The 22163-nt window shown below is 43.6% G+C and overlaps 1 protein-coding gene across 4 annotated transcripts in view; it reads right to left on the reverse strand.

Moving 5' to 3' along the window:
• Positions 1-22163, reverse strand: part of qser1 (glutamine and serine rich 1) — a 224330-nt gene that overhangs the window by 38209 nt on the left and 163958 nt on the right. For 2 of the 4 annotated variants that reach the window (XM_038807829.1, XM_038807827.1), the window contains 4 exons: positions 15424-15540; positions 13014-13147; positions 8142-8362; positions 6529-6594 (listed from right to left, as the gene is read on the reverse strand). In XM_038807829.1, the coding sequence (XP_038663757.1) occupies positions 6529-6594; positions 8142-8362; positions 13014-13147; positions 15424-15540 (538 nt within the window). Of the gene's footprint in view, positions 1-6528; positions 6595-8141; positions 8363-13013; positions 13148-15423; positions 15541-22163 lie in introns of those variants that run through there. The other 2 variants (XM_038807828.1, XM_038807830.1) reach the window with 2 other exon arrangements.

Here is a 22163-nt window from a genome sequence, read left to right on the forward strand (position 1 = left end):
CCCCTGCAACCCCAACTAACCTTTGGACACGAGGGGGCAATTTAGCATGGCCAATTCACCTTACCTGCACATCTTTAGATTGTGAGAGGAAATCAGAGCACCTGGAGAAAACCCACGCAGACACGGGAAGAATATGCAAACTCCATAAAGACAGTCACCTATGGATGGAATTGAACCCAGGTCCCTGGCACTGTGAGAAGGGCCAACCACTGTGCCACCCTTGAAACAAAAAAAAATCCAATGATAGAAATATTATTTCACCCGAATGGTAGAATCCAAAATGTCTGAGTCCAGTGAGGGTTCCTTCATGTGGGAGATAAATTTCCAGCGGGTTCAGCTAGTTGAAAGCTGGAGTTGCTGAATTCCTTCAAAGTTGTGATGGTGCAGCAAGATGGCGTTGGTATACAGAGACTTGGTCAATTCTGCAGGCAATAACAGGAACCTAACAGAGAACCAACCTTCAAGGAGGTTTAGACTGGAGGTAGACCTGCTGTCAGCCTCGAGTCCTGCTTTGTGGTAACAGCAAAATTAAGAATGCAAAATTAAAACTTTTGATAGGCCCAAGATGCTTGGGTCATGTTTCAGGTTAACAATCAATTTGTGTGTCTCTGGTCAAAATCCATTGATCACCTCAGGCGACAGCTGCACCTCTGCAAGTATAATGAGTTTCGCTGGCTCTCTCTTTCTCTTTTGTTATAATTCCAGGCTGCGTCCATACAAAGATGGGTGTGAGATTTCAGAAGGATGAGGGTTGGGCTTTATCCTGTAATTATTGTTGGAATTTCCAGAATTATAGCCAGTTTGAAAATCACATGATCTGTACCATCCTTTTTTCTTGGCCCAGCATAGTCCATCTTTTAAATGCGCAGTGAGGTAGGTTTGATTTAAACAACTTACAAAGTCTTTCTTGTCATAAGGACTTGGTGGGAAACTGAAAACTAGCAAATCTGTTATACCAGATGGATCCTATCCTCGGGGGATTCTTGCAAATTCAGGTCTGCCACAGATGCCTTTTTGTATTTATTGATGTCAGTTACTTAAATAAACTGTACACACGGTCCCATAGCTCTTTTCATAATATTACAAGCTTGGTACATATTCGCTTCACCTTGCAAACTGGTCGCTATCAACATTGTTTGCTTGAACAGTTTTTCAAAATTCCTTCATTGCGCAAACACTGGGAAGATAAGGCTTGATACAAAATTTATTTCACACTAAATGTCATGGACAGACATTGTGTTTTATTGTTGTCCGTGATCAAATTGTTTGTGTGATGTTAGTGTTTTTCTGACCCTCAAGTGTGGTTTGTTTCAATTCAAATAATTTCTAGCAGCAAGCTTTTGTGAACTTGAAAATAAAGATGATCATTTGTTATTACACTCTTACCTCTGAGGTTTTAACGAAACATCTCACAAATACTATAACACAAAGAATAGATATAGAGGAGGAAAATAAAAATACAATCATAAATTTAAATTATTTCATTCTTTTTGCAGCAGGCCTGTGGGTTCTTAGCCATAGTGAACTGATGCTGAGGCTGGAGTGAAGGTCAGGTAAAAGTAGAGGATTCTTAGTGAGATGCTAAGTCTCTTGTAGTTGAATTGCTAGGTGGTTATCCCTCAGGCAAACATATAGGTGTACAGGTTGGGGAGATTCCTTCTCCCCATCCAAGATCTAGTTCTCTTCGCGTGGCTGCATAGTTTGCTTGCAGCTGATTTGTTGGCTTAGTAGTTGGTATTTCTGATGGTATCTGTCATGGTGTTTCTGATCAGAATAGCTTCTGTATTCTTTTTAAAGCAGGAAACAAACATGATGACTTCACCATGTGACTTGTGATGAGTCCTTCTCCCAAACAAGGTGGTGGGTTGGGTTGGGTTGATACACATCCTGTATTGTAGCTATTTACACCGTGACAGTTTGAGGTAGCAGAGGTCTTTATGTGTGGGATGAGGTGCCACCACAACACAATGGAAGGATTGGCTAACAGTGAGTTAGATGTCTCTCATGTCGATGGTGAGGCAGAAAGACTAATCAGCTGGCATACCATTGTAGTGTTCAATTCATCTTTAACAAAAGGACTCGAGTTTCACAATTAGCTGGGTTTCTTCATGTTTTAATAGGTTTTTGCTGCAGTATCAGGACTGTCTAGGTCTAAGTTACCAAAGTCACATATGATCAGCTCTTAACCATCATATAAGCAGTTGTGTTATTTTAAAATACAATTAAAAAATCTGTAATATTTTCAAGCCTGTTTTGGGCACGATAAAGGTGGATCATGTATAAAGGTCATTATGCAGTTAGATCAAACACAATAATAAACAATAAAGAATGAACACACTTCCACATCAATGGGTTGTCTCATCTGAATGAAACATGGTACCTTTTAATTATTCTCCCTCAATTCTAACCTCCTAAATGAAGGCTCTCACAGCTATTCCTTCAACAAAGTGGATTGCCCACAGCCTACAGGTTTCAAGGAGAGCCTGTCTGATGTCCCTGCATTTTTCTTTAGACCTCAAGATCAAATGAGACAAGGATCAAAGTATTTTTCGACATGCCTGCAATATGCTTTGATTACCCTGTAATAATAAATTGGAAAACAACTTCCACTTATTAAAGTAATCATCTTACATTTATTTGCAACTCATTTTTTTCTAGTTTTCTTCTTCAGCGTCAAGAATGGTAAATGAAGAAAATGAGCTGCAGTGGTCTCAGCCAACAGTAATGTACAGGAAACTTTACAATTTGTGCTAAGGAATTAAAGGAATCTAGTAGTAAAATTAAGCAAAGTTGTAACTATACAAATTTTATTGAAAATTTTAAAGAACATGCATTGATACGGTGCCTGCCACCAAGTTCAGTGCATTTAAAAGTTCTTCATAACCAATTTCAAAATCCTCGAGATAAAATGTTGACAAGGACATGGCAGTAAATTGAATATGCCATCACCGTTACAGACTTTATATCAGCAAATGTGTGGACGACTGCATGCTAAAGAAATCAGTACGTACGCTCCCCAAACGGAAACCATGGCTTAAATCGGGAGATTGAATCCCTACTGAAGGCCAGGTGTGAGGCGTTCAAGTCAGGCGACCCAGACCTATACAAGAAATCCAGGTACGACCCCCGCAAAGTCATCTGGGATGCCAAGAGACAATATCATACCAAGCTACAGTCAGAGACTAGTGTTACAGACTCTTGTCGGTTGTGGCTCTAAAGTAAAGCCGAGCAGAATCTCCGGCAGCAGCGCACCCCTCCCCGATGAACTCAATGCATTCTATGCTCTGTTCGAGCAGCTAACAATCAAACCGCTGTCAACTGCCCCAGCAGCCCCGGGCATACCCATACCCACCGTCACAGCTTCCGAAGACAGATCGGCCTTCCTGAAAGTGAACTCTCAGAAGGCAACGGGTCCTGACTGGGTCCCTGGTCGTGCACTCATCCCTGGTCGTGCACTCAGATCCTGCGCAGACCAGTTGGCAGATGTGTTTGCGGACATCTTCAACCTCTCCCTACGTTCCAAGGTCCTCACCTGCTTCAAGAAGACCATCACCGTGTCTCAATGACTACCATACGGTTGCCCTGACATCAATCACAGTGAAGTGCTTAGAGAGGTTGGTCATGAGGTACATTAACTCCATACTTTCAGAATGCCTAGATCCACTGCAATTCACATATCGCCACAATCGGTCTACAGCAGATGCCACCTCCCTGGCCCTACACCCATCCCTGGAGCATTTTGACAACAAGGACTCCTACATCAGACTCCCATTTAATAATAATCTTTATTGTCACAAGTAGGCTTACATTAACACTGCAATGAAGTAACTGAAAAGCCACATTCCGGCACTTGTTCAGGTCAACGGAGGGAGAATTCAGAATGTCCAAATTACTTAACAGCACGTTTTTCAGAACATGTGGGAGGAAACCGGAGCACCCAGAGGAAACCCACGCAGACACAGAGAGAATGTGCAAACTCCACACAGACAGCGTCCCAATCCAGGAATTGAACCTGGGACCCTGTCACTGTTAAGCAACAGTGCTAACCACTGTGCTACCGTGCCGCCCCTTTATTGACTACAGCTCCGCCTTCGACACCATAATCTCAGCCAAGCTCAAATCAAAGCTCCAAAACCTAGCTCTTGGCTCCTCACTCTGCAACTGGATCCTCGACTTTGACCCATAGACCACAATCAGTAAGAATAAACACCACCTCCACGATAGTCCTCAATACTGGGGCCCCACAAGGCTGCGTACTTAGCCCTCTACCATACTCCCTATACACACACGACTGCGTGGCAAAATTTGGCTCCAATTCCATCTACAGGTTTGCTGACAACACAACCGTAGTGGGGTTAGCTCTTGAACGAGTCAGAATACAGGAGGGAGATAGAGAACCTAGTGCAGTGACAACAATCTATCCCTCAATGCCAACAAAACTAAAGAGCTGGTCATTGACTTCAGGAAGCAAAGTACTGTACACACCCTGTCAGCATCAACGGGGCCGAGGTGGAGATGGTTGACAGCTTTAAATTCCTAGGTGTGCACATCACCAAAAACCTGTCCTGGTCCACCCATGTTGACGCTATGATCAAGAAAGCACAACAGCGGTTATACGATCTCAGGAAACTATATGGCGCGATTCTCCGCTGCCCAGGATGGGTCGGAGAATAGCGGGAGGGCGTCCCCGACATTTTTCACGCCCTCCCCCTATTCCCCCCCCCCCCCCCCCCCCCCCCCCCCAACGACACGAATCACCGCTCGCCATTTTTTTTACGGCGAACAGCGATTCTCCCCAGGCCGATGGGCCGAGTGCCCAGGCCTTTACGACCGTTTTTACGGCAGCAAACACACCTGCTTGCTGCCGTCATAAAAACGGCCACAACATGCCCGTTCTGGGCATCCAGGGCCCCAATTGGCACGGCAGTACCACGTACGTGCCAAGGGGGGCATGGGCCCACGATCGGCGCCCACCGATCGGGGGCAGTGCGTCCGTAATGGACGCACTCTTTCTCCCTCCGCCGCCCCGCAGGATCAGTCCGCGGGGCGGCCGAGGGAGATGACGGCCCCGCGCATGCGCGGGTTGGAGCTGTCCAATCCACGCATGCGCGGCTGACGTCACGTGCACGTCAGCCGGCGTGACGCTTGGCGCACGGACTTAGCGACGGGCGCTAAGCCCGCGATGCCGTGCTTCACGGGGCCCCGCTGCCCAGGGGGGGGGGAGAATCGGGTCCCGGGAGGGGGCGCGGAGGCTGCCGTGAAACTGGCCGAGTTTCACGGCAGCCTTTACGACTCGCCGCATTTGCAGAGAATCGCGCCCTAAGACTCTTACCAACTTTTACAGGTGCACCATAGAAAGCATCCTATCTGGCGGCATCACAGCCTGGTATGGGAACTTCACGGCCCAAGACCACAAGAAACGTCAGAGAGTCCTGAACACCGCCCAGTCCATCACACAAACCTGCCTCTGATCCACTGACTATCTACACCTCCCGCTGCTTTGGGAAAGCGGATAGCACAATTAAAGACCCCTCCCACCCTGATTCCCCACTCTCCCAGTTTCTTCCATCAGGCAGGAGATACAAAAGTCGGAGAACACGCATGAACAGATTTAAAAACAGCTTTTTTTCCAGCTGCTGCCAGACGCCTATATTACCCTCTTATGGACTGATCTGATTAATACTAAACTCCTGTTATTTTTCACCCGATGATGGTGTCCATGTGTTTACATTGTGTACCGTGTGTTGCCCTATTACATATTTTCTCTTCATGTACTAAATGGTCTGTTTGAGCTGCACGCAGAAAGATACTTTTCACTGTACCTCGGTACACGTGACAATAAACAAATCCAATCTAATCCAACCCCCCCTCCTGCTTGTTGACGGTGCAAACTGATTTTCTATGTTCATCCAAGTGAAATCGCCATTTAACTTCTAACCCAAAACATGGCACCTCAAATGGTGCACCACTCTGTCAGAACAGCACAGCACTGAAATATCAACTAACAGTCTGAGGTGGGACATAAATGGCAAGAATGCTATCACTAAAAGCTGATGAATAGAAATGAATAAACAGTAGGCATTGATAGGACTGTTCTAATGTTTAAAATTACATAATAGGATAACTGGTAAAATTTCCAGATAATAACCAACTGTGCTGAGGGATTTAACTGGGAAATGATTGTTGCAGGCTGGAAAATGTTGGAAACATAAAAGATCATATATCACTGTCAGCTCCTCGGAGCTTTAAAAACATCATATAGCTCCACAATGTCTCAGTTGTGCAAAGAAGTTCACAATCGAACTAAAATCAGAAGGTCTTAGATTTGACTGCTGATTGTTGCTAAGTTAAAGAGGTTAGACAGTGTTCCTACATCTGGCTGCTGCTAAATCACCCTGTCGGGAACCGCAGGACAGTTTCTCTAATTAGTTGTTTTACTAAGCGTACATTTTATTGGGGGAAAAAAAAATCACAAAACTACAGTCCATGGCAACATATAGGATGAAAAAACATATTTAATTTGCAAACCTCCTTTTTGTTGAAGTTTTTTGATCGTTCTTCCCTGTGTATTCGCTTTCAAAAGGAATCCACTGTCTGAAGAAGAAGGCATGTGTGAAGTTTTGTTGCCATTCAATGAGATCATGGCTAAATTACCTGTTTATTGTTTTTATTGCTATCTGCCTCCATTGTCAATTTTTTCTCCTCTGGCAAAACGTGGTACCTTGCTGGAATACAGTTTCATTAGCACCAGGCACCTCTTTATTAACTGACTGACAAGACGGCTCTTGCTGTGTAATTTATGTTAAGGTGACATGGCGCAATTTTATGGAGAAACATTCTGTTTTAAACTAAATTTTAATCTTTAATTTCCCATACTGAGTTCCGAAACTCAATGTGGCGAATTACACTCAAACAAAGAATAAAGATCGAAAGAAAAAGTATAGTCTGTAGCAGTCTCAACAGGAATGCTGCATTTTTGAAAGGGTCGAAGCATAGGAACAAATATCTTTATAATTTGTATCCGGCATAGGAACAAGTATCTTTATAATTTGAAAAGTGCTCAGTTATGCCAAAATTTGACAAGCTGTTAGACCTGGTTTCAGTGTGTTGGAAACTCTGTTTTATTGCTACTAAAGCCTGGGTTTAATTCCATGCAGACGGTTGAGATTCCAGGTGTTTGGTTCATAAGCTACATCTTAGTGGGCATGTAGAACTAATTGCAATGTTAGTTAAGGATCCTGGTGTGAGAAGAGGAGATATTTATACTGGCTTTTCTGAGATTAGCAATAAGCCTCAAAATAAAGGGAAGTAGATTTAGGACTGAGTTTAGGAGGAACTTCTTCACCCAAAGGGTTGTGTATCTATGGAAATCCTGCCCAGTGAAGCAGTTGAGACTCCTTCATTAAATGTTTTCAAGATAAAGATAGATAGTTTTTTGGCGAATAAAGGAAGAAAGGGTTATGGTGTTCGGGCCAGAAAGTGGAGTTGAACCCACAAAAGATTAGTCATGATCTCACTGAATGGCAGAGCAGGCTCGAAGGGCCAGATGGCCTACTCCTGCTCCTAGTTCTTATCCAAGTTACACTTTTTGGGTAAAGTTAAGTGGCATTTTATTCTGCAGCTGTCATATGACACTGACTGAGGAAAGATTTCAACTCTCAATACTGACATCCTGCAGCTGGAATAAATTACATTCATCTTATTTCTTATAACTAGTGATCGAAAAAGAAGAAATGATAGGTTTTATATTGATTTTAGATTTCAGGAGTTTAAGAACAAGTGAAATCAGCAAATGTAATGAATCTTCATATTCTATGGTAAATGGGAGATAATCTGGTGCAGACTCCTAACTGAATGGCCTTTTCCCATCCTGAATCCAGATATTGTAATGTGACAAAAGGCTGCGTGAAATTTCTATTATTCTTTGCAAAATATAATTTGAGATTGGTTTTGGAAATAAAATTGTTATAACAGTTATATTATGACACTTAACAAATAAAGTGTTTTAAGTAATAATTTAAATGATTAATAACCAAAAATGCAGAACCAATATTTGTGCCTTTTCTTGAGATTACACTATTTAGAGATGGATGATGCTCATAGTAAAACTTACGTGAAATAAATTAAATATAAGGTCTTACCATCTTCATCATCACTCTGAGTTTCAAGAGAAGAGTCCGAGTGGGATGAATACTCCTCCTTCAGACATTTCTTCCTTTTTTTGGGTGGTGGTTCAGCCTTTACTTTAACTTGTTTCACTTGTTTAGCTGGCCTAGCTTTGGATTTTGCTGCTGAACCTTTCGACGTTACAGAGTTACTGACAGAGACTTTATTGCTAGATCCCATCCTTGATTGGTTATGCCTGAAGACAAAGATACAAGTGAAGGAAAACGCCTAATGTGCTAATTAATTTTATATCGGATGAATACTTATTCATTATTCAGAAATAATAATGATGTGATAGAGTTTCAATTGAACCGTACAAACATTTAAAATTTAAAACAACAGTGAAACTTATATAAATATCAGTCTGTGGTCTTCCAGCAGCGACACTGTGGCTCCTGCCAGGGTATTTGATTTTTGGTCCTTGCTGACTGATTAATGGGCGATTTTCTGGAGGAAATTGGTATAATTTGATGAAATAATGCCCTCTTGTTCCGAGTAACGTCCGGCAGAAGTAGTTCAAAGCAGAAGTCAGGCAAGGGAGAGTCGACGGAATCAAAAGTTCCTAGTTCCCCAGCAAGGGCAAAACATGGGAGTGGCTTCTGCTGAGTTTGTGGCCCGTCAGTGGAAGACGGAGAAGTTCGTTAGTTTCCTGACCGACCAAATTAAGAAGCAGCAACAGGTGGTCACTGAGGATCTGGAGAAGGCAATGGAGGGGGCATCGGCCCCAATTGGGGCGGCCATGGACAATACGGAGCAGCGGATAGAGGTACATGGGGTGACGATAAAGAAGGTTGAGGCAGCGCTCTCTGACCAGTGATCGGATTGCCTCCTTGGGGGCAGAGATGGCAGAGAAGCGGAGAGCAATAAAGACCAAGGTTGACATCTGGGGCAATCACTCCAGGATCATCAGGCTACCGGAGGATTCCAGTTCCATGTACTATATGTCCAAAATGTTTGGAACGTTTGTGAGGGAGGGGGTCTTTTAGACCCCGTGTTGGACTGGACCCATAGATCACTGAGGCAGAAGACCAAATAGAGGGCAACCATATTGGTCATGTTTCATCGATACCTGGATAAGAAGATGGTCCTTATGTGGGTGAAGGTGTGGAGTGTCTTTGGGTAACTTTCGAGGACAGAGACTATTATTCTGATGCGCCGGAGGATGGAAATTAGTTTGGATAGAGGATTGGTTAATTAATAGAAAGTAAAGAGTTGGGATTAATGGGTGTTTCTCTGGTTGGCAATCAGTAGCTAGTGGTGTCCCTCAGGGATCCGTGTTGGGCCCACAATTGTTCACAATTTACATTGATGATTTGGAGTTGGGGACCAAGGGCAATGTGTCCAAGTTTGCAGATGACACTAAGATGAGTGGTAAAGCGAAAAGTGCAGAGGATACTGGAAGTCTGCAGAGGGATTTGGATAGGTTAAGTGAATGGGCTAGGGTCTAGCAGATGGAATACAATGTTGACAAATGTGAGGTTATCCATTTTGGTAGGAATAACAGCAAACGGGATTATTATTTAAACGATAAAATATTAAAGCATGCCGCTGTTCAGAGAGACTTGGGTGTGCTAGTGCATGAGTCACAGAAGGTTGGTTCACAAGTGCAACAGGTGATTAAGAAGGCAAATGGAATTTTGTCCTTCATTGCTAGAGGGATGGAGTTTAAGACTAGGGAGGTTATGTTGCAATTGTATAAGGTGTTAGTGCGGCCACACCTGGAGTATTGTGTTCAGTTTTGGTCTCCTTACTTGAGAAAGGACGTACTGGCGCTGGAGGGTGTGCAGAGGAGATTCACTAGGTTAATCCCAGAGCTGAATGAGGATTATGAGGAGAGGTTGAGTAGACTGGGACTGTACTCGTTGGAATTTAGAAGGATGAGGGGGGATCTTATAGAAACATTTAAAATTATGAAGGGAATAGATAGGATAGATGCGGGCAGGTTGTTTCCACTGGCGGGTGACAGCAGAACTAGGGGACATAGCCTCAAAATAAGGGGAAGTAGATTTAGGACTGAGTTTAGGAGGAACTTCTTCACCCTAAGGGTTGTGAATCTATGGAATTCCTTGCCCAGTGAAGCAGTTGAGGCTCCTTCATTACATGTTTTTAAGGTAAAGATAGATAGTTTTTTGAAGAATAAAGGGATTAAGGGTTATGGTGTTCGGGCCGGAAAGTGGAGCTGAGTCCACAAAAGATCAGCCATGATCTAATTGAATGGCGGAGCAGGCTCGAGGGGCCAGATGGCCTACTCGAGCTCCTAGTTCTTATGTTCTTTATTCCCATCCTATTCATGTATTTGTCCAGATGCCCCTTAAATGTCACTATCGTCCCTGCTTCCACCACCTCCTCCAGCAGTGCGTTCCAGGCACCCACTACCCTCTGTGTAAAAAAAACTTGCCTTGTACATCTCCTCTAAACCTTGCCCCTCGCACCTTAAACCTATGCCCCCCAGTAATTGACTCCTCTACCCTGGGGAAAAGCCTCTGAATATCCACTCTGTCTATGCCCCTCAATTTTGTAGACCTCTATCGGTCGCCCCTCAGCCTCTGTTGTTCCAGTGGGAACAAACAGAGTTTATTCAACCGCTCTACATAGCTAATGCCCTCCATACCAGGCAACATCCTCGTAGTGTGGTGACCAGAATTGAACACTATACTCCAAGTGTGGCCTAAGGTTCTATACAGCTGCAACATGACTTGCCAAGTCTTATGGTTAATACTGGGTTGGGGGTGGGGGGGGAGAGAACGGTGGTGGCTGAGGTCCCCGGTCCAGTTGATAACCTGGAATGTGAAGGGGGAGAAATGGCCTAGCAAAAAGGTCCTGGGTGTTTGTGCACTTGAGAATTTGAAGGTGGACATGTTTTGTTTTACAGGAGACCCATTTAAGTACGGCAGGTATACCATTCGGGTTTTGATCGTAGGGCACTGGAGGCTGGTGTGTTGATTAATAAGGCGACGGCTTTTTCTGTGGGCAATATATTGGCAGACTCAGGTGGGAGGTACATAACAATCAGTGGATCATTGGCAGGCACGCCAGTGGTGCTGGTCAATGTGTATGCACCGATCTGCGGTGACACGACATTCATTAACAGGATCTTGACTCTCATCAGCTAATTATGGGTGGGGCAATCTTTAATTGTGTTTATTCTAGACTGGATAGTTCTAGACGAGCCCCAGGTCCCGGAGTCCAACTGGGTTTTCAAAGGAGTTATTGGTGTTCATGGAACAGATAGCGGGGCAATCTCAAGGATGTAAGTTTCCGAGGGATAAGGAGTTTTCTTTTTTTTCCCTCATGTCCACCGGATCCGCCAGAATAGGCTTCTTTGTGTTGGGTAGGTATCTTCTCCTTGGGTTGAGGAGGGCGGGTTACTCGGTGATCGTTGTATCAGATCATGCTCTGCATTTTGTGGACCCGATGTTGGAACTGGGCTGCTCTCAGAACCTCGGTGGAGACTGAAAATAGTGTTGCTCATGGATAAGAGTTTTTGTGAGTAGGTGTCCTCTGCCATTGGGGAGTCTTGCCAGCCATGCTCTGGGAGACATGGAAGGCGGTGGTTAGGGGGGGGGAGATCACCTCGCTAAGATGCACAGGGATAAATCTGAAAAGGTGGAGAGGCAGAGGCTGGTAGACTCCAATTTGGAGGTGCATCGCCAGTACTTGATCGTCCCGACGTTGGAGTTATTGGCAGACAGATAGAAGTTGCAAACAGAGTTTGAGTTGTTGACAAGGTATCTCCATCAGATTGCCGGGGGGGAAAGAGGAGAGATGGATGGTGGGGTGGAGGAGTGCAGGATAGGAAGGTTGGGGCGAACCAGAAGGAGGAGTACAGGGCAGAATGGTCTGGAAGGGAGGGGGGTAAACCAGACAAGAGGGGAGGGGGTCGGAGTCGGAACTTGGGGGGGGTGGATGTGGATCATGTGTTCGGTGCGTGAAGCGGGTGTTTAAACGGTTACTCGAGTTGAAAGCAATTTTGCTTCTTCTAGATAAAAGCAAATTACTGCGGATGCTGGAATCTGAAACCAAAAATAAAATTCTGGAAAATCTCAGCAGGTCTGGCAGCATCTGTAGGGAAAGAAAAGAGCTAACGTTTCGAGTCCAGATGACCCTTTGTCAAAGCTTTGCACCCCTAAATACGAGGCTGGGGAACCAGGAAGGTATGGGCCAATCATCTTCAACAGTTACCATTACATTGCTGAACATGTAATTAACATGGCAGTTCAATAAGTCTGCTAACTGACTTTTAAAGAACATATAGAAATAGTTGGTTATTGGTTGAAATATTTCAGCATCGTAGTATATCATAATCCAGACCTAGGTTTTCTTTCAAAATAATCTTGGATGCCAATATGTTCTTCTGGGTCGAGAATATGTGACATAAATATTTATTTATTTGTTGATGGTGGAAAATTTATTCAATACTTTTTTTAACTAAAGGTAAAAGACTGCTATATGACACAGCACTTCAAAGCTAAGAGTTCATCAGGTTATTTTGGATTGAGAGTAACAGAATAATTTATTACTCTTTCTGTTACAAGATTCACATATACTTTGTACAAATAATATGATGCTGGAAAAGAGAGGTTGGTGAAAACCATAAATTCCTGATAGATTTAGCTGACAATTAACATTCAGTGTAATAAAATTCAATTTGCATTCTTCCCCACTCTTGTTGCAGGAAATAAATTCAGCCAGTGTTACAATGTTAATACTAATATTCAACATGTAAAAAATGTCTCAAAGAATTTCATGTGCTACCAATAAACAATGTAGAAATTGTGCCTATTGAATCCAACTGAACGCCAATACTCCAAACATAAAAATGGACAAAATCAAAACATTTTCCATACCTTAAAGTTTGCAATGGTCTGTTTTGTGGCTTTTTGGAGCAAACTCTAACATAATCCTTCTTGTTTACATTTTCAATAAATTTCACATACACCCGTTTGTATTTGGTTTTTGCATCTCCAAAGTATCCAAGATACTATAAATTAAGAAATTAATAATATTTTAGCAAAGATCAGTATTTCAGATCAACTTCTTGATGTACAGTCATCTATCAGCTACTTAGTCAAAGTATTTTAGTACGTTGTTATTCCACTATCTTACATAAAATATAAAAAAGTACAATCATAACATTCTTATTTCTATTCTTTCGTTTTTAACAATTTATTTTGTTCAACACTTCACACTTGGACAAATGCAAGAGTGCCGTTCTGAGTTTAATAAAGATAAATGCCCTCTAATTTGCAAGCACCTCAGGCATCCCATTATCTTGGAAAACTTAAACCCAGTAACTTGATAATGAATAATGAGCAATTTTGCGAACACCAGCAACTGAAGAAAAAAAGTGAAGAATATTTGTACAACTTTTGATGTATGAAGTACAGTAGTGTCAGCATCCACCAACTGGTCTGCTGTCCTATTTGCAGTTTGGTCTTGGGGAGTTACTTGAATGCTTGACATGGTAATGTGGATAAATTTAAACGCTCACATGTATAACAAATTCTGCTTCTTTTATTTTTGCAAGCACAGAAATCTGAAAAAGCAACGCTCAAGGAATTTAACAGTAATACCAGCACAAAGAATAATAGACTCTCCAAGTAACTTTGCAATGTGGTACATTAAGTGGGTATTTGTAGAAATAAAATCAGCAGAGGTATATAATTTGGGAAATCATGAAGACTGCGTTAGGTATAAGGAATTTCAATTTGTAAGTAAACAAGTTACAAGGACAACGAAACATTTTCCTTAAATTTTGACAAATGTTATTATGATTCTGGACCAGACCCCCAAATGTTTGGCACAATTTGATTAGGTACCAATACTTTTTGTTCGAAGTAGGCAAAGTTTGAGATATAATATACTTAAGAGAATAAAGCCACAAGATTCCACTGGTTTTCAACAAACGAAAATGAACCGTTAAATAAAAGGTCAGAAAGATAAAACTATTTACAATATCTATCATGCACTTTAATATTCAGGGTTAATTATGAAGTTCAAGTGAATCAACAGGCAAATTGTGACCAAACAAACCACACTGCATAATAAATAGCAGATGCTAACCAAGACAGATTCCATGGATTTCTCAACAACCCGCGCAGATGTCTGTAAACAGAGTCAACCAACCTACCTCTTCCACAAGGGATTCCAGTCTTCACCTTCGAATTCTCTCCAAATGTTGCTCCAACTTGAAAAGTGACAACAAGGGCATACCTTCCAGGGTTTCAATCTCACCTCCGAAGACTTTGTTCCCCTGGATTCTTGAGCATACACTTAAGCACCAACTCACACATACAACTTCAACTCTACAGCCACACTTAGCACTGCTCCAAAGGGGTACTTTTGCCCCAATTTCCTACAGCATGCAGTCACCAACCTTCTGCTGCTTCATTCGATTACCAGGGCTTCTCCTGAGCCCTTGTCACTTAAAGTCTGAACTGCAGCCCTTTCTTCTGCCTGAAGCCTCTTTCTCTGCTTAAGTGGTACCTCCACCTGTCCACTCACACCTTGGGACCTCTTCTTTTCCCTGCCTATGGACTCCTCCCGACTATTGTGTTCCATTCCTGGCCACATGATTGTGATTTTACTGTTTATTCCTTTCCCTCCACAGACAGGGACGCTGAGAACTCCAAAACCCATACTGCACATGTGCAACCTGCTCACGGTGCAGACGTGCAGAAACCTCCAAGGCTAGCTAGGAGGTTTAGTTCCCAGCCTCCAGGCAACGTGTCTGGATCCTATAACAACTATGCTCAGCTAAGGAAATGGGACACTCTTCATTAAATATACAGTGCCAGCAGCAAGCATTTCCAGAACAAACAACATGAGATATGGAAGAGAGTGCAGCTATCTTTACCCTGTCCCAGTAATATCAAATAATTTACAGTGCAAATGGAGGCCATTCGGCCCATCAAGTCTGCACGCCCTTGGAAAGAGCACCCCACCCAAGCTCACACCTCCACCCTATCCCTGTAACCCAGTAACCCCACCCAAACTTTTTGAATATGTCTAAAATTGGATTTTAGAATATCGTGTATTTTAAGATGATTCTTTAAATGCATCAGATCTGTTTAAGCTTCATTGAGCCATGTTTCAAGATAATGGACACATTTCTTTTTTTACCAAATGCTACTTTCAGGTTTTCATTAAAATGTGAGCAACACAAAAAATTCGAAATAAAAAAATGATATTGCTCAACTTATATCAAGTCATTGAGCATATTACATTGAGCATATTAATGATTAAGATTCCACTTACACTGTTGGTTGCAGAAAATTGTCTCCGTCCATCTTTTATTTCAGGCATGAATTTTTGTAACAAAGCTTTTTGTACCTTCCATATAGCAGGAGGTTCTCTACCTGTATTTAAGGCCACCTACAACAAACAACTTAGCATTAGAAAGAAAAACAGTAAAGCAGTTTCCTTTTCAATTACTGTTTTGTATCAATGCCTGGATGAGCTCAAAATCAGTATGAAAATCCAAACTGAGCACATTTAAAACATTAAAAGTGCAACTAAATCAACTATTCTGTATATTCAGATTTGTGAGCACAGGACGATACTGATTTGGGGAAGGAGTAGGTGCTGGGGGAAGGAGGAAGGGAAAAACCAGCAATGAGTCAAAACGCCTTCCTTAAATTTAGATCAAAAACGACACAAATTTGCTTTCAAATATTAGTATATTTCAACTTTATTCAAGGGATATGCTGATTTTATATTAATGCCATTAACCATTGTTAAATTTTTAAAAAATTGTGCCCAAGCAATGTTTCCAGGTAACATTTTGTCATGAGCATTATCTTAATAAAGGAGACAAAATAATCTCAATACTACTTAGCATCTCGAGCAAATTACACACTTTTTGATATAATCAACTTCCACTTGCATTATAATTTAACATATTTAACTTTGAAGGTGCTTCAGAGAAGTATAATCATACAAACCTCAATGCAGAGCTGAAGGAGAATCTATAATAAGAACATAAGAACTAGGAGCAGGAGTAGGCCATCTGGCCCCTCGAGCCTGCTCCACCATTCAATGAGATCATGGCTGATCTTTAGTGGACTCAGATCCACTTTCCGACCCGAACACCATAACCCTTAATTCCTTTATTCTTCAAAAAACTATCTTTACCTTAAAAACATTTAATGAAGGAGCCTCAACTGCTTCACTGGGCAAGGAATTCCATAGATTCACAACCCTTTGGGTGAAGAAGTTCCTCCTAAACTCAGTCCTAAATCTACTTCCCCTTATTTTGAGGCTATGTCCCCTAGTTCTGCTTTCACCCACCAGTGGAAACAACCTGCCCACATCTATCCTATCTATTCCCTTCATAATTTTATATGTTTCTATAAGATCGCCCCTCATCCTTCTAAATTCCAACGAGTACAGTCCCAGTCTACTCAACCTCTCCTCGTAATCCAACCCCTTCAGCTCTGGGATTAACCTAGTGAATCTCCTCTGCACACCCTCCAGTGCCAGTACGTCCTTTCTCAAGTAAGGAGACCAAAACTGAACACAATACTCCAGGTGTGGCCCAACACCGTATACAATTGCAGCATAACCTCCCTAGTCTTATACTCTATCCCTCTAGCAATGAAGGACAAAATTCCATTCGCCTTCTTAATCACCTGTAAACCAACTTTCTGTGACTCATGCACTAGCACACCCACGTCTCTGCACAGCAGCATGCTTTAACATTTTATTTAAATAATAATCCCGTTTGCTGTTATTCCTACCAAAATGGATAACCTCACATTTGTCAACATTGTATTCCATCTGCCAGACCCTAGCCCATTCACTTAACCTATCCAAATCTCTCTGCAGACTTCCAGTATCCTCTGCACTTTTCGCTTTACCACTCATCTTAGTGTCATCTGCAAATTTGGGCACATTGCCCTTGGTCCCCAACTCCAAATCATCTATGTAAATTGTGAACAATTGTGGGCCCAACACGGATCCCTGAGGGACACCACTAGCTACTGATTGCCAACCAGAGAAACACCCATTAATCCCCACTCTTTGCTGTCTATTAATTAACCAATCCTCTATCCATGCTACTACTTTACCCTTAATGCCATGCATCTTTATCTTATGCAGCAACCTTTTGTGTAGCACCTTGTCAAAGGCTTTCTGGAAATCCAGATATACCACATCCATCGGCTCCCCGTTATCTACTGCACTGGTAACGTCCTCAAAAAATTCCACTAAATTAGTTAGGGACGACCTGCCCTTTATGAACCCATGCTGCGTCTGCCCAATGGGACAATTTCTGTCCAGATGCCTCGCTATTTCTTCCTTGATCATAGATTCCAGCATCTTCCCTACTACTGAAGTTAAGCTCACTGGCCTATAATTACCCGCTCTCTGCCTACCTCCTTTTTTAAACAGTGGTGTCACGTTTGCTAATTTCCAATCCACCGGGACCGCCCCAGAGCCTAGTGAATTTTGGTAAATCATCACTAGTGCATCTGCAATTTCCCTAGTCATCTCTTTTAGCACTCTGGGGAGCATTCCATCAGGGCCAGGAGACTTGTCTACCTTTAGCCCCCATAGCTTGCCCATCACTACCTCCTTAGTGATAACAATCCTCTCAAGGTCCTCACCTGTCATAGCCTCATTTCTATCAGTCCTGGCATGTTATTTGTGTCTTCCACTGTGAAGACCGACCCAAAAAACCTGTTCAGTTCCTCAGCCATTTCCTCATCTCCCATTATTAAAACTCCCTTCTCATCCTCTAAAGGACCAATATTTACCTTAGCCACTCTTTTTTTGTTTTATATATTTGTAAAAACTTTTACTGTCTGTTTTTACATTCTGAGCAAGTTTACTCTCATACTCTATCTTACTCTTCTTTATAGCTTTTTTAGTAGCTTTCTGTTGCCCCCTAAAGATTTCCCAGTCCTCTAGTCTCCCACCAATCTTTGCCACTTTGTATGCTTTTTCCTTCAATTTGATACTCTCCCTTATTTCCCTCTTTCTACCTTCCTTCCTTTTTGTTGGTATAAACCTTTGCTGTGCACTGTGAAAAATCGCTTGGAAGGTTCTCCATTGTTCCTCAACTGTTTCATGCCTGGAATGCATGATGGAGAATCGGGCGTCGGGGGAAAATCGGGATCGGTGCCAGGTGCCGATCCAAATCCCTGCTGGCGGCATGAATAAAGTCTTAATGATCTATTTGAATCTATTTAGCGGCCTGGCACCCTATGCTCCAGCCTTCCATGATTCTCCGGTACCCGCGGCTGAGAATCACGTGTGCGTGATCACTTGTGGTCTCTACGAGCATGGTCGTGGTGCACCATGCCAGGACCACGCTAGCAGAGACTATCCAAGGGGTCGGGTGCTTTTTGGCGCCGCCTTTTTGGCCCCGATCTTTTGGCGCTCAGTTGTTATGGCGCTCATTTTTTTGGCCCACCACGGTTTGGCGCCAAAGCAAGTAAATAAATGGATTAAATTAAACTAGGATAAAAATACGAAACCTTTATTCTGTGAGAAAATTTAGGTTTGTCTTTCTTACTTAAAATACTTTCAACCATTTCTGCAAACTTTACTGATTCTCATAAATTTTTATGAGAATCAGTAAAGTAAAATTAGACTTAACTACTTTTAAATTTTTAGAGTAAAATTCTAAGAGTATGTTGCGCTACAGAACTAGGTGGAATTTTGGTGGAACTAGGTACAGAACTACATTTAAAATGTTGGTTTTAAAAGTGGTTATTAAGTAGGTAATTAAGATCCGGCGCCAAATCGTTGAATGCCAAAACAATCGGCGCCAAACCAATTCAGCGCCAAAAAAAAAAGGCGCCAAAAGATCAACGCCAAAATGGCGAGGCCAAATGGTACCATTCCCTATCCAAGACACCGCCCCCATCTAAACAATGCACTGCCTACCCACGTTTCCTCTACCAGACCCAACGACTCCTCTACCAGACACCCCCCCCCCCCCCCCCCCCCCCCCCGCACTCCTGTAATAGGGGGACCCTCTCCAGGGACAACTGTAATGGGGCACCCAGGCAATCAGGGGTTAGGGGCTGCTGCGGGACCTGACTATTGGACCACCCGCTCACGATGGTAGCCCAAAGGTGCAGTGGTTAGCACTGCATCCTCACGGCGGCAAGGTCCCAGGATCGATCCCGGCTCTGGGTCACTGTCCATGTGGAGTTTGCACATTTCCCCCGTGTTTGCGTGGGTTTCACCCCCACAACCCAAAGACAGGCAGGGTAGGTGGATTGGTCATGCTAAATTGCCTCTTAATTGGAAAAGATGATTGGATACTCTAAATTTTTTTTAAATAGCAGCCCGATAGCAGGATTCCCTGGTAATCCTGGTATTCCATGCCATGCATAAATTTGGATGTTGTGGAACACTGAATTGCTTATCGGTTTGAACTCCCTTGGGAGCCTAAACTGGTTGCAATTCAGCTCAGACAGGCAAACATAGTTTCCCAAACGGAGAATATAGCCCTTTATCGTTCCAGTAACTACAAAAACTGTACACATTTTTAGCCAACAGGCTTCATAACTAAACTGATCCTGCAGAGTTTGCCTTGGATGGTGACCAAACACCACAAATATAGCACAACACACTTTAGTGAACCAAGGCACAGCTGCCTCAGTTTACTCATTGTTATAACCCCTACGAGACCCATGGGGATGACCAGATTAATCTCCCCTTGAGCCTTGTGGGGTATGAGCTCCCCTGAGAGGCAGAGGCCCATCAGCAGGATCAGGACCTTAAAAACAGGCCAGGTAGGAGCCGAGCTGCCTAGTACCCCTGACTGGGACAGAGATTGTTACTTATAAATACTTCCCCTATGATAATAAACCATTCCTTTGACTCACTCCCCAGACTCCTCTGTGATGATTAAATTGGCGACGAGAATAAAGCAGAACAACAGTCGGTGCTGCTAACTATTCGGAGCACAGCCACCTCACTTGATGAAGGAGTAAAGTTTACACTATTTTGGCAGACTCAATGCATTTGATGCGGGTGTAGAAGGCCGGACATGTATGCGCTATATTTTTTTAAGCCAAAAGCTATCGTAGGGGACGGTTGCCTGATAGTAATCCTTCTGACTGTGGGGCTCCCACTTTCAGCATCATAATGAGCCTGACATACCCCATAGTCCCAGACTCCCAAGACATTTGAAAAGCTAGGGGTGCTTGCGGCAAGCTACTATGATCCAAAGCCATCAGTTATCGTACAGAGGTACCGATTTAATATGCCTGAAAAGACCCCAGGGGAGTCAGTTACTGGGGTTTTGGCGCAATTGCACAAATTGGCAGAGTTTTGAGACTATGGGCCATCCCTACCCGAGATGCTATGGGGCCACCTTGTACGCAAACTAAATAATATGGTGACCTAGCACAAATTGTTGGTTGAGTGGTTGCTGGACTTAGGCCCCCGCTCTGGTCAGACTTTTGGACCTTCTCCCCCCGATTTTCTGCCAGACTGGAATTGTAAAACTGATGACAGTGGCAATTGTGTACTGAATTCCCACATCAGTGCATGGAGAGAAGGACTACAAGTGCTCGTAAAGGCAGAAACAGAAAGACAGAGAAGGCTTGGGCGGAAGCATGGCGGAGGACTGAACCTCTAGTTTGTCGACCCGGCGGTCAACGGAACGGCTGTTGCAAGTTATTCAGGAAGGCTTTGCTAAGCAGAAACGGGACTGCTTGCACCTGATAAAAGAGTCAATTGAGCGGCTGGAGCTTAGATTGGACGCCCAAGATCGGGCGATCCAGAAGGTAGAGAAGGCGCTGGCTGAGCAGGAGGAACATCAAACTGTGGTGGAGTTGGAGGTGGGGATGCTGAGAGACCAGCAGAAGAAGCTCCTGGAGAAGGTGGAGGACCTAGAGAATAGGTCCCGCCAGGAGAACTTGAGAATCATTAGGCTCCCGGAGGGGTCTGAAGGAGTGAGCGCTGGGGGATACATCGCAGACACGTTTGAGAAGCTGCTGGGGAATGAGGCATTCTCCCGGCCCTTGGAGGTGGATAGGGCTCATAGAGCACTGGCGATGAAGCTGCGTATGGGAGACCTGCCCCCGCCCCCCAGTGCAATGGTGGTGAGATTCCACAGGTAGTTGGATAAGGAGCGCTTTCTACAGTGGGCCAAGCAGACACGGAGCTGTAAGTGGGACAACAGTATCCTGCCGGTTTATCAAGACCTGAGTGTGCAGGTGACCAGAAGAGCAGGCTTCAACCAGATTAGGTCGATCCTTTTTAAGAAAAAGGTGAAATTCGGACTGTTGTATCCGGCCCGTCTCTGGGTCGTAAGGTTTAGCACAGGGTTAAAGAGCTGGCTTTTAAAGCAGACCAAGGCAGGCCAGCAGCACGGTTGAATTCCCGTACAAGCCTCCCCGAACAGGCGCTGGAATGTGGCGACTAGGGGCTTTTCACAGTAACTTCATTTGAAGCCTACTTGTGACAATAAGCGGTTTTCATTTTCATTTCATGGGTCACGCACGAGGAACAGCACTTTTATTTCGAGTAGCCGGAGGACGCGCTGGACTTTGCAAAACCCCCTTCGAGCCCCCCAACCTGGAATGTTCGAGGGTTAAATGGGCCGGTCAAGAGGGCACGTGTGTTCGCACATCTTGGGGGACTGAAGGCAGATGTGGTAATGTTGCAGGATACTCACCTTAGGTGGTGGACTGAGAACTTTTGAACTTTGCTGCAACGTTCTTGTTTTTCTGTTCTTTAAAAAAAAAAAATTCCCGTTTTGTGGATGTAATGCCTTTTGCATTGATTTGGGACCAGCGGTAGAGCTGAGTGAGTTAAGATTTTAATTTGCATTGTTGGGGGATGGAGGTGTGTTTGTTTAGATCTTGGTGTTTTTCTGTCAGGAATTGTGTGGGGATTGTTTGATGTTGGAGTATGTTTGTATGAGCGGGGGGGGGGGGGGGGGGGGACAATAGGTGGGAGACTATCCGGCGCCAGGAATGGGGGCCACCATGCTAGCTGGACGGGCTGGCTCGCGGAAGCGCAGTGGCGGGTGT

Source organism: Scyliorhinus canicula, chromosome 9 (genome assembly GCF_902713615.1).
Source record: "Scyliorhinus canicula chromosome 9, sScyCan1.1, whole genome shotgun sequence".
In the NCBI taxonomy this organism is placed as follows: domain Eukaryota; kingdom Metazoa; phylum Chordata; class Chondrichthyes; order Carcharhiniformes; family Scyliorhinidae; genus Scyliorhinus; species Scyliorhinus canicula.